At 36.7% G+C, this 16,456-nt stretch overlaps 1 protein-coding gene across 1 annotated transcript in view; it reads right to left on the bottom strand.

Annotated features, from left to right (window-relative positions):
- Positions 1-16,456, bottom strand: part of TTN (titin) — a 271,570-nt gene that overhangs the window by 162,019 nt on the left and 93,095 nt on the right. The window contains exons 89-111 of the mRNA XM_004375465.1: positions 16,007-16,288; positions 15,615-15,893; positions 14,804-15,091; positions 14,416-14,694; positions 14,022-14,300; positions 13,652-13,930; positions 12,619-12,906; positions 12,178-12,465; positions 11,421-11,711; positions 9,400-9,687; positions 8,740-8,832; positions 8,336-8,621; positions 7,339-7,522; positions 7,059-7,148; positions 6,695-6,962; positions 6,334-6,594; positions 4,357-4,566; positions 4,121-4,198; positions 3,993-4,019; positions 3,496-3,555; positions 3,027-3,110; positions 1,026-1,079; positions 728-742 (exon numbers count right to left, since the gene is read on the bottom strand). Of these exons, the coding sequence (XP_004375522.1) occupies positions 728-742; positions 1,026-1,079; positions 3,027-3,110; positions 3,496-3,555; positions 3,993-4,019; positions 4,121-4,198; positions 4,357-4,566; positions 6,334-6,594; positions 6,695-6,962; positions 7,059-7,148; positions 7,339-7,522; positions 8,336-8,621; positions 8,740-8,832; positions 9,400-9,687; positions 11,421-11,711; positions 12,178-12,465; positions 12,619-12,906; positions 13,652-13,930; positions 14,022-14,300; positions 14,416-14,694; positions 14,804-15,091; positions 15,615-15,893; positions 16,007-16,288 (4,551 nt within the window). The remainder of the gene's footprint in view (positions 1-727; positions 743-1,025; positions 1,080-3,026; positions 3,111-3,495; positions 3,556-3,992; positions 4,020-4,120; positions 4,199-4,356; positions 4,567-6,333; positions 6,595-6,694; positions 6,963-7,058; positions 7,149-7,338; positions 7,523-8,335; positions 8,622-8,739; positions 8,833-9,399; positions 9,688-11,420; positions 11,712-12,177; positions 12,466-12,618; positions 12,907-13,651; positions 13,931-14,021; positions 14,301-14,415; positions 14,695-14,803; positions 15,092-15,614; positions 15,894-16,006; positions 16,289-16,456) is intronic.

The following is a 16,456-nucleotide window of genomic DNA, read 5'->3' as shown; positions in this document are numbered from 1 at the left end:
TGTACTAACTGTTTAATGAGAAACTATTTTGTTCTGTAAACCTTCATCTAAAGTGAGAATAGCAGCACAACTGGAAGAACGTAATCAATGTCACGGAACTGTGCATGTAGAAATTTTTGAAATGGTGTATCTTTGGCTATGTATATTTTCACCAAAAAAAAAAAAAGGTCGAGAAGGGAGAGTGTTGACGTGTCGTGGGGTTGTTAACTAATGTCATAAAGCAATATGTCTACCGACGTTTAATGAGAAACTATTTGTTCTGTAAACCTTCACCTAAAGTACAATAAAAAAAAAAAAAAACAGCCTACCTAGCATGGACAAAAAAAAAATAATTTAAACTAACATGAAACGTACAGAATAATCTATATGTCTAATGCTAAAAATGTACATTCATTTTTTTCAGGTATTAATTATAAAATTCACGAAATATCCATGCTTTTTGAGCTTCCTGTTATTCCATAGTGTTTCACAAACAATTACTGCTGGACTCTCCTTCTTTTAGGAGATTGCTGTGCTCCATTCTTAATCAAATGGGTTAAAACTATTTGTTTAAATTTAATTATTCAATCTTCTTCCTAAAAACCCTCCAAGATATATTAAAAAAGGATTGAATTGATCTTCTTCCACAAAACATTTTTTCTGTAAACAATGACATGTAGATCAAGCGAGCAGGAACTATTCTGAGTTGGGCTGGAGCGTCTGCTTGGAATTAGCATCAACCCTTGACTTTCTAGTGGTGTGACTTGATGAAGACCAGCTAGTGGACCAGAGGGCAGTGCCTTCTTTACATCACCCTCCAGAGATAACAGGAACTCTGGGGTTGTCATTCGGTGTTATGGACAGATATAGGCAGAGGAGGACAAAAAAAGGGCTAATAAAAAAGAAAGTTGAGAAAAAGAAGAGTCCGAGTAAGAGAGTCAAAGAGTGAGTGAAATGAGAAGTATCATTTTGCAACTTTAAACTCTTCCTCCTCCTCTACCGTCCACTATTTAGTGAAAAGAATTAAAAATGTTTTTTGACAATACCTTTAGTTTCAGCAACGACTTTTTTGACATCTTTTTTCACAGCCTTCTTGCTCACTAAAAGAAATAGATGTCAGACGTAAGTAAAATGTTTTGAGGAATCCAGGAGGTTTATTGAAGTATTTTTTCATATATTGATGGTAAGAAGAGACTCTGCACATTATTGCAAGATATGTGTTCCAGAAAGATTTTAGATTAGACTGCAAAATTTTTCTAGAATATATACCGATTTGATATCCATTAAGAGGTAGAGAGGTAGCCCTAGTGGCACAATGGTTAAGAGCTCAGCTGTAAACCGAAAAACTGATGGACTGAACTCACCTGTCACTGTATGGGAGAAAAGATCTGGCGATCTGCTCCCATAAAGACTACAGCCTAGGAAACCCTATGGGGCAGTTCTACTCTGTCCTATAGGGTTGCTATGAGTTGGAATCAACTTGATGGCACACAACAAGAGGTAAAGTTTTCAGACATGGGGAGTGAACCAAGTGATACTATAAACCGAAAAGGTACACATTTTCATCTTTATTTCACTTAGGTGTGAACACTTTAAACTTGTCAGGAGGAAGAATAACAAGTGAATCAGTAAAGTCCTATCTATGATATATTGTGGAAGTTCTCTTTTGTTGTTGCTGCTGCTAATGGACAGTCATACCTTGATCCCTAGTCATACCCCCTTAGTACTCATGAATAAATAACACTGTCTTTTAATTTTTTAAATGATTTAACTTCTCAAGTTTCAAAGTTGGTACTCAGACTTAGCCATGTTGATACCAGCACGCAAAGAAAAAATCGTTCATTAAGATAAATTATTATTCCTGACGAGAAATATGAATGGACACGTAATTTATGATTTTTGATTCTTGTTCCCTCCTGCTATCAGAAGTAGATAAAATATAAATTATAAAAATGCTGCTCTTTGTTACCAAGATTAAAATAGTCACAAAACTGGAAGATTTTCACTGACTTTCTCCTTAAACTGGCAGAAATAGCTAAAGCCTTTGACACTGATTGCAGTGGGCATTAGGGACTAGTATGTCAAGCCCGTGAAACTGCTGCAGTAGTAGTGACTTGGTTATGGAAAAACATGACTTTGACATGTGGAATTTTTTACTGAACATGCTGGAAGAACTCCGACAGCCTTCAGAACTCCCCAGAACTCTAGGAAGTTGACTGATTTAGTTGAGCAGCTTTAGAGCTCAAATAGTACAATTTTTCTCGTGAAAAATTTGAGAACATCAGTTACTATTGTCTCCGGTACAATTAAAAAAAAAACAAAAAACAAAAAAAAACCCACTGCCGTCGAATCGATTCAGACTCATAGTGAGCCTATAGGGCAGAGTAGAACCGTCTCATAGGGCTTCCAACGCTATAAGTCTTTATGGAAACAGGCTGCCACATCTTTCTCCTATGGAGTGGCTAGTGGGTTTGAACCACCGACCTTTTGGTTAGCAGCCAAGTGCTTTAACTACCGCACCACGAGGGGTCTCTTCTGACACATTTAAGAGCTCTTTATTGGTAAGCTCATGCCTTAGACATCAAAAAAAAAAAAAACAGATATATCAAAGATATTATAAATCATTTCTTCTAATAGTGAATTTTAAAGAACAGCTAATATTTTAATTGAGAAAAATACAGGAACTATAATTTTCAATTTAAATATAAGCTAATACAGCTGATTTCAATAAGCTGTACTAGAAATTGATACCATTTTATTGTTATGTGTAGCAGTTAGGAAAATATAAAACGTGAAGTCAGTTTCCATTAGTGTTTAGGTTACTCCATTAAAATATTTTGATATTAAGCATATTATTTATCTGATGGTTTTCAGAGTTTTAAGCATATGCCTTACACATTTAGTTAATACTTGGAGGAAACAATTTACATTTTGAAAGGCAATTCAACCTCTGACCACTAGAGGGCCAATGAGTTGCATTAAACATTTTCCAAGTTGGCCTTGGTTAAATTCTGTATTTGGACATTTAGGTTGATAACATATAATACCTTCCATCCGTTTTGCTGGTGGTTTCTTTTCTTCAGGTGTTGGTAGTAAAATAGGGATGGGAGGAGCAACCGCAGGAGGAATTTCTGAAGAAAACGAATGCCATTATCAGTAATGTTTTAGTTTGCTATTTTGTGTGATGCTGATGAAAAGTCTCATGCGTTTCTTTCAGTACTTCAGAGGTGCTACAGTACTAATCCATCAATCAGAATAAACAAGGAGAGCTTATATTTATAACTGTAACAACTCTTTGGTTTTGATTTTCAATTTACACAGTGAATAATACAACACAAAAGGGTCCATTCTGACTCTCAGCTGTGGTTTGGGCACTGGTAATTTCCTAGCTGGTAGAATATTTCTGCTCCAAACCCAGGTATATTAAAGGGTGTGATGGTACAGTGGGTAAGAGCTTGGCTGGTGACCAAAAGCTTGGCAGTTCCAGTTCACCAGCTGTTGTGGTGTTGGTCTTACCTTCTGGTGGTACTGCTCTAATAGGCATGGTTGGGATCGGAACTCTGGAGTCGGGAATATCTGGAGAGGAACATGAAATAATAAGCATAGGAGGACTAAGAATATAGCCGTTTATTAGACAATTATGATGTGCTTGATCAGCAGGCATTTCCAACAACAGAATCTAATGCATAGATACAAAGATATTAGTAATTATTTAGTCTGCAACCACACAGACAAGTTTATTTCCAGCTAAAATTTCTGTGGCCATAACATTTAGCATGATCCTAGGTATCAGCTGAATGATACCTAATCTCTAATTTCCCAGACTTACAAAGCCTAACCCTTTTATTATTTTACAGAAAATAATTTTACTGAGTAATATTTTTACTAAATAATATTTTACTGAATATAGAAATAATATTTTTTATAGATATTGGTTTGGGTTTTTGTCATTTTCAAAATTACACTGCATTATAAGCAAGGGTTGATTTAAAAAAAAAAAAAAGAAGACTTACCAGGAGGCTTCAGTTCAAGTTTGATTTCTGTAAAAGAAAAAAAAAAGTGATATTTTTGTATTTAGAATCATCTGGGCAGGCTACTTTGTTTCAAAGATTGTAATGCGGTTTTAATTGTGTTTTCTGACCTTTAGTTGTTAAGTACAGCTCTGCCGTGCTTCTCGCCTCGCCTCTTGGCTCTAGCCGAGCGATTACTGAATAGACACCTAAGGAAAAGCATCACAGAACCTTTGTTTTATGATATGTTTGCACATAACACTTTAACTATATGTATGTGTTTGTTTATCTCTTTTCTGGAAAAGTATTCTATACAGAATTACAGAGTAGAAATATAGAAGACAGATGAAGGTTAAATTATATTTACCTTCATCGTCTGGCGTCACATTGTGGATGGTCATATAGTGGCAGCGACCATCGTTCCTAAAGTTGTATTTCTGGCTCTCGGTCAATTCTGTTGGTCCTTTGTACCATGTTACAATGGCGTCATCAAAGGAGACCTCACACTCAAAGGTGGCCGACTGATGTTCACTCACCACAATGTTCTGTATTCGCCTTGTAAACTGAATTGGTTCAGCTGTTTAAATACAAAGAGGGTTCAAAGTTAGAGTGTGTAAAGGGAAATTTCTTCTACTGTGTTTTCCCCTCAGATATTTAAAGTCTTCATCTTTTACCCAATTGGATAACAAAGAAAAAGGGAAAACTGCAAAACAAAGAGAAAACACTCTTCCTTGCATCAGTAACAAAAACTTATCCCAATATCATCCTGTATTCCTGCAGGATCAATGCAGGAAAATGTAAAGGAACCTGAGAGTTCTTAAGATATTTAGATGAAGGCAATATTAAAGGGTGTGATGGTACAGTGGGTAAGAGCTTGGCTGGTGACCATAAGCTTGGCAGTTCCAATTCACCAGCTGCTCCTTGGAAACCCGGTGGGGCAATTCTACTCTGTCCTACAGGTCGCTATGATTCGGAATGGACGTGATGGCAAAGGATTCGGTTTTCTGGTATAACCCAAAGGTCACATTAAATGAAAAAAAAAAGTTAGTGAAATAGGGGGTTCATAATAAAGGGAACATAAACTTAATTTTACTCTCCAATTTACTCCCAAAGTTATTTTCTGCCTCAGTGAAATAATTTTTTGCTATTCAGGATCTAAAATTGTTTATTATCCAATATGGATAACTTTCACTGTCAAATAATTTCAAACTCAATAGGAAATCTGCACTTTTAAATATCAATGGATTCATTTGAAGAGTTCTGAAACCCGCTTTCTAGGTGCATGTGGACTCTCATGAAGGACACTCTTGTGGATGGCGGGGTGTTTCTAGGGAGGATAGGCTAGAGTGGAGGATCCTCCTGCAAAATTTTGTTATGTCTGGAATTAAATGTATAACAGCATCATGAACATCTTAGAAATCATACGTGAGCTTTGTTTTTGAAGAATCATGTGAAAATAAGCAGTCATTTTAAAAATTATTAGCACTTTCAACCGGACCTTTTAATTTGAAAAACATTATAAAATTTGCGAACTTTAAAATATGAGCAGGCATTGATACTCATTGCAAAGTAAGTCTGAGAAGCTGAAATGCTATGTATATAAGAAGTCACATATCCGTGTTTCAGCAAGAAAAAATAGGCACTAACAACTAGAAGTAGATATTATCATTATAGCCAAAATTTTGCTTAACACAGTCCAAGGAGGTCTTTGGAAAATGCATACAATCAAATGATTAGGAAATTAATATTGTTACTTGTTAATTTCCAGATTTCACTTTATTTCAAAGATTCAGAAGGTTGGAATCTTTAAATACAGAGAGGGTTCAAAGTTAGAATGTGTAAAGAGAGATTTCTTCTCATATGAAAATTATTTTTGAAGATCATACATGTCATTAATGTTAATCTATAAAATTCCATGCAGACAGAAAATCAGATTAATTCTATAAATCAAATATCAACTCCCAGCCAAAAACCTCTAGATTTACAGCCATAAGATCTGGCCCTTTCCAAGATTTCTTTCTAGGAATCAGACTTATAGATGTGAGAAGTATGGAATTTAGGCTTTAAGCAGAAATGACTTGTTGAAAGTTGTGTCTCAATCTAGATTTCAATCTGCTTCTGGTCAAAAAGAATGATGCAGAAGAACTGGCACTTATTTGAAGGTTTTCCTTGGTGATTTATTATGAATCTGGAGATGAGTGAACGCTAAGAGCACCTGTGTTGGGAAATGAGAACACACGAGTAGGCTGGGATGCGCTCGATGTCAGGGTTGCAGAGGTCCTGTTTAACACTTTCCACGGACCTGTGCTGCACACACTGACTCCCTCCATAGTCTTTCACCCACCTTCAATTTTGAGCTCTGCTGAAGTTTCCAGGTCTTCGTATTTGCAGGTATACTGACCCTGGTCTTCTGCCCGAACGTCTGCAATGGTCAGTTTATGGACTTTGTGTTCCACTTCTGTTTTATATCTTTCTTGGGGTTTAAGGATTCTGCCATTTCTGAACCATTCAGATTTTACATTTGGCACAGAAAACTGGCAAGTCATGGTGCACGTCTGGCCTTCTTTTAAAGTAACATCCTGAAGATGCCGTTCCCAAGCAGGCTCTGCTCGTGTGAGATAGTACATAGTTTGTTCAATATCACATGCAGATGTGTTCAGCAGTAAATTAGTCTCACAGGCTTTTTATGAACCTTTTTTACTTACCAATTACAGTTAGTTTAGCACTAGCGATGTGCGGACCACAAACCAATCTATAATTGCCTTGATCTTTAAGCTGACAATTTTTGACTCTGAGTGTATGTTGGTCACCGTCGATGCGTATTTCAAATTTATCACTGGGTTCCAGTTTTTCAGTCCCTTTGTACCAAGAGAGTTTGATTTCTGGATAATTAATCTTAATGTCAATTTCAAAGATAGCATCATTATCTTTCAAAACTGTCTGGTTTTCAATATCTTTGATCAGAGTGACGGGCTAGAAGAATAAAGAATTAAAAGCAGGTTAGCCACTCCTCCCCCTATAGTTTCCAATAATAACTTGTTCACTTTATTATCTTTATAATTCATTTACCTCTGTTTGTGATAGCCTTTGCTGAATAAATGATACAAGTTCCTCAAATTCCTTTTCTTCCTTCTCTGTCTTCTCTCTTTTCTCAATTTCCTGAGGAGAAAAAAAGTATTAAATACGAAACAAATTTTGAATTAGAGGATGTATGATTATGTTAAAGTTCTATTCTTGATGCTGCTTAAGTTATATAAAGTGATCCAATACAACTGTAGGAGTGTGGTAACTCAAAGGGCATAGGTGTATTAGATGTTAGATGTTTCAAACGTGAATTTGCAGATCATACCAATCTATGTGTTTCTTCTTCTTGACTTTGCTGTAGCAGTTCGAATGCTTGAAGAAGACCCCGGAAGTCAGTGATTCCATACATGCGGGCATATTTTTCATATTCTTTAGGATCAACATTTTTGAGAAGTTCCAGGATATCGATTTCCTCTTCCTCTCCAGGTCCCTTCTTTAAGACTGGAGTCCTGAATGAAAAGAAATGAACATAAATCACTGGTCTGCTACTTATTTTGAATTGTCTATCATCGTTTAACAATTTCATGTGTCACTAAGTTGTTTTTTTTTTCTGATGAAGAAACAGTTCTGTGTTTTTCATTCAAGAAAAATTAATTTTAACACGTTAACTGTGAAGGAATAAAAAATGTGGGTTTTGAGATGGAGTGAATTAATATTGGACCACTGTTACAAAGTATAAAAATTTGATCATAGAGTTTAAGAAAAGAAAGGAAAACAGGAGCATTTCTGAAGACTTTCCAGCTGGACAGCCTAATGAAAGACTATAAGGAAAAATAATAGCAGTAATGGAAAACTTTAATAAGGGATAAATATCACATGTCCTGGAACAGATGTGTAAAAATTAAATGTAGATTAATTCCATAATTATGTGGAAACAGAAATTGTATTGAAATTATTGGTAATTATAGAAAATGGTGAAAACTATTCATAGCATAAAAAACTACATATAGAAACAACAACTTCATACCTAGACACACAAGCAATAATCAGTCTTCTCTATAGGCCATTTCCTTTTGTTTAAAATCTTAGTAAAAATTAGCCTCACTGTTAAAACTTTCTCATGATTATTTGACCTAATGAACCACTAACTTCCACCCAAATTTTGCATAGTTGTTTATCTATTTTTGTTACAATGTCTCTATGCTTACGTTCATTAACAATCCGAATCTTGGAGGGGAATCTCTTGCAGGAGGTCCACGTCTTTTGAGAGATCCCTTTTTTGAATGGAAAATTAGTGTATTATTTTTTTAACTGAAACTTACTTTTTTAGCATTGCTCTCAGATCTCCCTCGATTTTCTCCTGCTTCTTCCTTTCATCCACCTGTAGGTTAACATTACTTTCAATTTCACCATGCTTGTTAAATGCGACACATCTGTACAATCCAGAATCTGTTTTTGTGGTGTCTCTAATTTCCAGTTTTGCTTCATCTCCCTTCTGGTAGATAAAAATGCGACCCCCTTGGTTCAGTTGTCTCCATTTCCCCTTCGTCCATTTAACATTTGGGACTGGATCACCTCCAACTTTTGCAATGAATGTTGCAGTGGTTTCTAGGAAATAATGAAAACAAGTGAACCAAAAAAATCATTTTCCAAAATCAGTTCTTCTGTAATTAAATTAGTAAAAGTTTCCAAATAGAAGAAGATATACTTTTCATGAAGTACTTACTTTCTACAACTCTGATACTCTGAGGTTCTGATACAAAGAAGAGTCTTGCATCTACGGCTGCTTTCTTAGCTCCTGGGACCGCCGCTGGTTTGTCTGAAAAACATGTGTATGTGTTTTGTTATTACAGTTACCTTAACATTATAATAAATATTTCCCTGAATAAAATAAGCTACAGGAGTTTGTCGGTGTCACTAATTGCATGTACTCTAGGGCTCACTATAAGGGTAGATTACAGAAGATAAAACAGCTTCATAGAAATTTATACTAGTGATTGCTATCACAGGTTGAACTATAATCATATTAGTAGTGTCAAACCTTATATTTCTAGACTTGACTTTACTGTACAGATTTCTTCCAGGAAAATGATACTAGGCTACCTTATATCATATTATTATAGCACTAATTTTGGAACTTCACTAATTATACCTTCTTGGATATGATAAAAAGAGGTTCAAGAAATATAATGGTGAACTTGTCAAATTTAGATAATCTGTATTGATTTTTTTCTCATTAAATTACTACTATACGGAGGCTACAAATTGAAAATGAGCAATTACTGATGTTTCAAAATGTTGCATTCCATTCTTAGTTAAATTATAATAAAATAAACACAAGTGGTTGTTGGCTTGATCTGAAAAATACTTTTTTAGGTGTCTGTACCTTTAATGGTCACTTTTGCTTTGGAAGTGTCACTCCCAGCCACATTTGAAGCTTTGCACACATAATCTCCCGAATCTGCTTTAGCCACATCCTTGAGCTCCAGCACAGCTGTTCTGTTAGCAAAGCTGAAGCTGCATTTGTCTGAAGGCTTTATTTCCCTGCCAGCCTTCAACCACTGGATCCTAATTGGCTCGGATCCCTGGACGTGGCAGCTCAGCTGCACGAATTCTCCTTCACTTGCTGTTACTGGAGTAAGGTGCCGATCAAACACTGGAGGCTGCTTAGGTTCTGGAATTGAAAAGGTATTTTAGTGAAGCACACTAAAGCAAAAACAGTATTAAATTCCAGAAAACAAACAAGCAATGAGTCAAACAGTTTTGCTTCTAACAGGTAACACTGGTTGCTGCAGCAGAATGGAATGCTGTGCCTGGTTCATTGCTCTCTGAAGATAATAGTTAACATTTGTTGGATTAAAAAAAAAAGATAAAGGCTTAAAAACAAGCAAGGAACAGATGCCATTCTGTCCACAAATCACCCAAGCATCTGTGTCCTGATTAAGCACTGCAAACATTGCACTGGCGGTTACTATAAACTTCTGTGCCATAGAGCACACTATTGCTTCTCTCAAACCTGTACACAGCTACATTTTCTCTGAACCCTAAAAGCTAAGGGTTTATTGGGAAATTCTCCTCATCTAGAGTGGCAATGATCACTACCCTCTGGAAAAGTAAGCCAACACTTTGGTAATCCATGAGCTCACATCTTAATATGTGGTTTTCTCTGGTGTTCATTTTTAGTTATTAAATGCAGCTACAGTAGCACTTAAAAATCCAAGTTTGGCTCAAAGGAATTAAAAGCTGAAGCTCAGTGTTCAACTGAAAACCAATGAAGGCCTGAGTAATATGATAACATGATAGGAAGACCGCGTGCAACTCGGTATTATGTGATGATTTTCTTCAGTGGTCCTGCGGCCTATGCATATAGCAAGAATAAGGCCAGTATTTGTGATTGCAAAGATTAAAACTTTTGATGTCTACTGTCTTTGGAATTCTATAGATAAGCCGTCTCAAAATTCTACAGAAAGCATTTATCCACTCAATGGCAAAACCACCATGACTGTAAATCATGACTTTAAGTCACTGCTAAGCATGCATTTTTCATGTTACTAAATGCTTTTTAAAACTAAACTCATCTAAGTTCTATAAAATGAACGATAAAAAATTTGAATTTTAAGTTAAAACAATTCAGTGGTATTAATCTATTAGTATTAGCAGTCTGAGGTGGCCAAGTAGATCATCAGAGTTGGTAGTTAATTCCAAACTCTTCTAGGAGGTTGGTTTATAAAGTGATTTTGATGAATGTGTATCATAATTATCTGGATAAAGCCATTATGTTTAGAGAATCAGATAAAGAAGATCTCCTTAAACAACACAGTCTATTTCTTTGCCTCAACTATGACTCTGTATTTAAACACATCTTCCATAGTGGTATTCATCATCTTTCCATTCATCTTATTCCTTCTGAGCAAATTTTGCCCTTTTGTCTGGGCTTAATATTCATTTACAGGCCATAAGCTTTGGGCAGTATTTACTTAAAAATCATTCTTGAGAAATGTACTTAGAAAAAGGAATGCTATATAACTAATAATAAGCAAAGCTAGCACAATATTCATCAATGAATAATTTTAAACATTTTCAAAACAAATGTGCTCTATAAAAAATATGTACATCACTTAGGAATGGAATTTAAAGCAGACTTAGACTTCTAGCTACCTGAGAGAATTTTGGAATATAATTTAGAAGGTAAGATTTTAGTCCATTTATTAAGTGATACCTACTTTGCCGGGCCACCTAATTAAATTATAATAGATAATTTTTAGTAAATATATATGGACTCCATGGCAAGGCAATTAAATAATGTATACTTATAACTGTTACAATTTAGTTAGTCAAGATGTAAGAAGAAATGCACACGGTAGTGAGAAGACACACAACAGGCTGGTGGCTGTGAGAATTACTAACCTTTGATGACAACTGAAGATGTACACAGAGCAGAGCCTGCATCATTTGACACTTTGCAGGTGTACAAACCAGCATCGGCCATGCCTGCTCTCTTTACTTGCAGCAGTAACGCATTGTACTTGAATGTTATTTCACAGTTAGAAGTCGGATATATCTCCATATTGTTTCTATACCAAGCAACAGTTATAGGCTGGGAACCAGCAACACGCCCTTCAAGCTTGAAAGAATTCCCTTCTGTTTCTTCTACTGTCTCTGAGAGTTTTTTTGTGAAACTTGGTGGGATCAGCCGCTCTGTAAGAAATTACAAGGATATATGAAGTGGAATCTAGAAACACGTTGTTAACATAAGGCTTTTCAAGAAAAAGAAGTCATTTTTTTTTTTTTTTGTCAAAATCAATGCTAACCAACTCAACATAGTTTATCAGTGTATGTCCCAAAATATTTTAGCCCCTTTCACAAGTCTGTTCTAAACCACTGACTTAATGAAGTGAGTGATAAGAATAATTTATGACTACTGACAGAACCAGAAGCTTGAAAAGGGATGGTTTTAGAGTTCTGTATGATATATAAAGTTTTAAAGAATTGCAGATTAAAACAAGGTCACTCGTTTTTGCCAGAGAAACTTATTTCATTCTAAATTGCTTTGTCATTTAAAAAATGTTGTCCTAGATTTCATTTGTCATAATAAAAGCTGCATCCTTAGGATATAATATAAAATGATTACACTTTGTTGTACCACACACAAAATAAATGATACCTTTTATATTAAGCTGAGCTGAGCAGGAATCCTTTCCCACTTCATTCGCAGCATAGCAGGTATATTGTCCGGAGTCTCCTTTGTCAACTTTCAGGATTGTCAAGTGGGCACTGTTTTCCAGATAACTGATCTGGTAGTTTCCACCACTTCGTATCTCTCTGTTATCTTTGGCCCAGCTGACCTTTATTGGTTGTGTTCCAGTAACGTGACACTCAAAGTCAGCACTTTCTCCCACCACAGAATCCACAGGGGCCAGGGGGATGTCAAAGAATGGCGGGTTCTTCCCCTCTAAGAGTAGAGCAAAAACGCAAGTTTTCAGGCTTGATACCCTGAGCCACCCAGTTTATGGAAATTGTGATGTTATGTTTTCTAACTAGTTTTGTTATTTGATTATAAAAGTTTTAATTCCAGAAATAGGAAGGAGTTTAAGAATCCACAAACCTGTGAGAATGAGTCTGGCACTAGAAGATGCAGAGCCTATAGGATTTGTAGCTGTGCAGGAATACTGGCCCGCAAGGCTCCAATCTGTTTTAAAAATATTGAGAGTGGCCACATTATCTAAAAACGATGTTTGTACACTGGGGCTGTCTTTCAAGGGCTTGCCATCTTTACACCAAGACACTGAGATAGGCTCTGATCCATGTATGGCACATTCAAAAACAACTGGTAATCCAACTGTTTCTTGAACATCTCTCAGTTGTCGAGAAAATGATGGTGGAAGTTTTTGCTCTGTAGAAACAGGGTTAATAATGAATACTTCTGGTCATTTTTAATTACTGAATATTCTTCTCACAATTATTGTTCTATAAAACCCATTGTCATCCAGTCAATTCCAACTCATAACAACCCTATAGGACAGAGTAGAATTGCCCTAAAGGGTTTCCAAGGCTGTAAATCTTTACGGAAGCAGACTGCCAAATCTTTCTCTTGCAGAGTGGCTGGTGGGTTCGAACCGCCAACCTTTTGGTTAGCAGCATATCAGAATCTACTAACATCTCTTGAATTCACTTGGAGACAAAGCAAAGCCTACAAATTTTGGAGCAAAGTTTCACTCTGAGGTCACCCTAATGCAGAGTAAGTACAAAACTCTGTATGCCATCAGAGAAACTGATTGGCTTAAGGTATATCTCCAGGCGCGCAGTCGATTCTCCTACTTTTTAAGACAGCCTTCTAACAATTTAACTTGAGAAGACACTCATGGGGTGGGATTTTTAAAATATAAGGTCACTCATTTTTCTAAAAGACTTAATTACAGAGACAAATGTAAATGACCTTTCCAACTGAAGATTTAGTCATCTTATCTCTCTCTCTGTAAAAACTATCAAAAAGGATAAGAAGCTAAGTATAGATGGAATAACTTAAAGCAGAACATTCAGCACTTGGAAAGATTTTCCTGGAGAAAGGTCTTCACTGACACTTTAAATCTAGTTCAAAATCCACACAAATTCATTCACTTTAAAAATATTGCAATCACCTTGAACAGTAAGGAAAGTTGATGAAGAAACTTCTCCCACACTGTTTTCAGCTCTGCAGATATATTCTCCACTGTCGTGACTATCAACCTGGTTGAAAACCAGTGTAGCCACATTGTTCCTAAAGTGCATTTTGTAGGCATCAGTAGGTCTCAGTTTTGTATCTCCTTTATACCAGGATACCGCAATTTCAGGGGTCCCAGCAAGTTGGCATTGTAAAGAGGCAGAATCTCCAACCGTTACCTTAACAGGCTCCAACCGCTTGACAAAATACGGTGGTTCTGTAGCACCGAAAGAGACAATCAGTAATGAAAGAGATGCACCAGAATGATTACTGGTATAAAAAGATACGCACGTGCAATCATAACAAACCTAGTATCAATATTTGTGCTGAACAAGAATCTTTTCCAGAAGCATTTTCAATGTAGCAGTTGTACTGGCCTGCGTCCTCTACCATGCTGCTTGGAATTTCCAGCATTGCAGATTTTTCAGCTGTGGTAATATTACATCTCTGAGAAGGAGTTATATTTATGCCATTTTTCTTCCAAGTGACTGAAATAGGTGGAGTTCCAGTGTACGTGCCTTCTAGGATCAAGGGTTTCCCTTTCTCTATGCTGTAATCATTGAGCCTCTTGACAAATTTGGCTGGGGCTGCACAAAACAAATCGCAAGTATGAATTCAAATATATAAACACCCATTTATAGGTACAACAAATCAGCATATGTATGTAAATTACAAAAACTTTGGACTAGCAGTCAAACAAACCTTTTACGTAGAGATGTGTTGTACAAGAAGCCTTGCCGGCTTCATTACTAACTATGCACGTGTACTCTCCACTCAGTGATGTATCTACATCAAACAACTCCAGTTCAGCAACTGAATCCTCCAAAGACACATTACATCTGTCTCCTGATACTAGTTCACTGCTGCCCTTGAACCAGCGGACACTGAAAGGAGGTGTTCCTTTTACGATGCTTGTGAAAGTTACATTTGTCCCAGTTAAAACATCCATGGAATCAGGTTTCTGAACAAAAGATGGTGGTTCTAAACACAAAGGCACATACCAGAAACAGTTTAGTATTTGTGAATTGTGACAATAAAAATGCTTAAGAAATTATGAAATGCACTTCTCTTATCTGCTTCTTTCACTGACCTCTCACAGTCAAAGGTGCACCACATTTATCAGAACCAGCCACATTAGTAGCAACACATGTGTAGTCGCCGGCATCTGATTCTTCCAGCATGGTCACAGTTAAAGCACATGTGTTATCTGTCAGAGTGGTCTGGTATTTCCTTCCACTGCTGATCTCATTTTCTTTATGGAACCAGGAGATAGAAATTGGGGGTGATCCATAGACTTTGCACTCCATTACAACTGAGGAACCAGAAAGACCACTCGTCTCTTTTAATTTTCTTGTGAATGAAGGAGGAATGATTCGGTCTGAATGTGAAAAAAAGGCACATAAACAAGGAACAACGTTATAAAATGATTTGAAAAGAGAATTATTATTATTATTATTTTTTTTTTGATGGAATGGCCCTAGATTCATTTGGCTCTTTTGCAAGGACATCAAAGAATTCCTCACGGGTTCACACAATCAAAAGCCTAGAGAATGGGCAAGATGTGCTAGCTGACTTGTTAGCGATTTTGGTTTCTCTTTGCTGTGATCAGTATACAGTGAATTCCTACAGCATATGTGATAGTAGAAGACCATCATAACCTTATCCAGAGCTTAAGTTTTATTCTTACCACCCTGAATTGGGGGAATTCTTCCCAAAGAAAGGGAAACAATGTTTGAACTGGGTTTTCTTCTAAATCCATAGGTATGTTACACCCCTGATTTTGTTGATTCAGAGGGTGTTAGACTCATGCTAGGCTGTAGAAGATGGAGTTTTCCTTACACATACGTGTAAATCAGGAGCTACATTATTATAATGATGAGACAAAAGCCCAACCAACCAACCTGAAACTTGAACAGAGGCTGTGCAGCTGTCTTTGCCAACAGGGTTCTGCACCTCAAAACTGTATACCCCACTGTCATTAGGGGTCACATTGATAATCTTAAGGCCCGATACTTTGTTGAAGAAGCTTATCTTGTATTTGCTGTCACTCGTCAGTTCTTTCCCATCCTTAAACCACTTAGTACTGAGTTCTGGTGTTCCGGTTACCATACACTCCAGGGTACAGGTATCTCCTGAGGTCACTCTTACGGATTCTGGCTTTTCCACAATTGCTGCAGGCTCTGAAACGAGGTGGAATTTACATTCACATTTTAAAATCAAGTCAAAAAATTAAAGAAAACACACATGCTGACGTGTGTATCTTGCATTCACGGTAACATCATTTTGTACTAACCAAGAACGGATAGCGTGGCAGAGCACTCTTGCATTCCAGCATCGTTTTTGATCTGACAGGTGTATTTCCCTGCATTGGCTGGTTCTGCTCTCGAGAAGTGTAAGGTGGCAATGCTTTCTGAATAAGAAATCCATATGTTGTCACTTTCTCTAACGATCTCCCCCTTATCTTTGAACCATGTCACCGAAATTGGCTCAGTGCCTTCCATAGTAGTCTGCAGCTGAACTTCTTTACCAACGATCGTAGAAACGTCACTAAGTGTCTTCACAAATCTTGGTGGTGCTGATGAAAAAGAGGCAAACCAGGGTTTTAAAACGTGTGGAACTAATGGTATTTCCCTCAAACCACAAACGCTAAGCATTAAACTAGTGATGATGCATCATTCCCATTTCTTAAATAAGAGGCACTGTTGATGGATGGGAGTAGGGATGCATTAGGGTTTGTATTAAG

The sequence above is a fragment of the Trichechus manatus genome, unplaced genomic scaffold (assembly GCF_000243295.1).
Source record: "Trichechus manatus latirostris isolate Lorelei unplaced genomic scaffold, TriManLat1.0 scaffold00037, whole genome shotgun sequence".
Taxonomy (NCBI): Eukaryota; Metazoa; Chordata; class Mammalia; order Sirenia; family Trichechidae; genus Trichechus; species Trichechus manatus.
The sequence above is the reverse complement of the archived record's forward strand: the minus strand, read 5'-3'. Positions and strand labels throughout refer to the sequence as shown.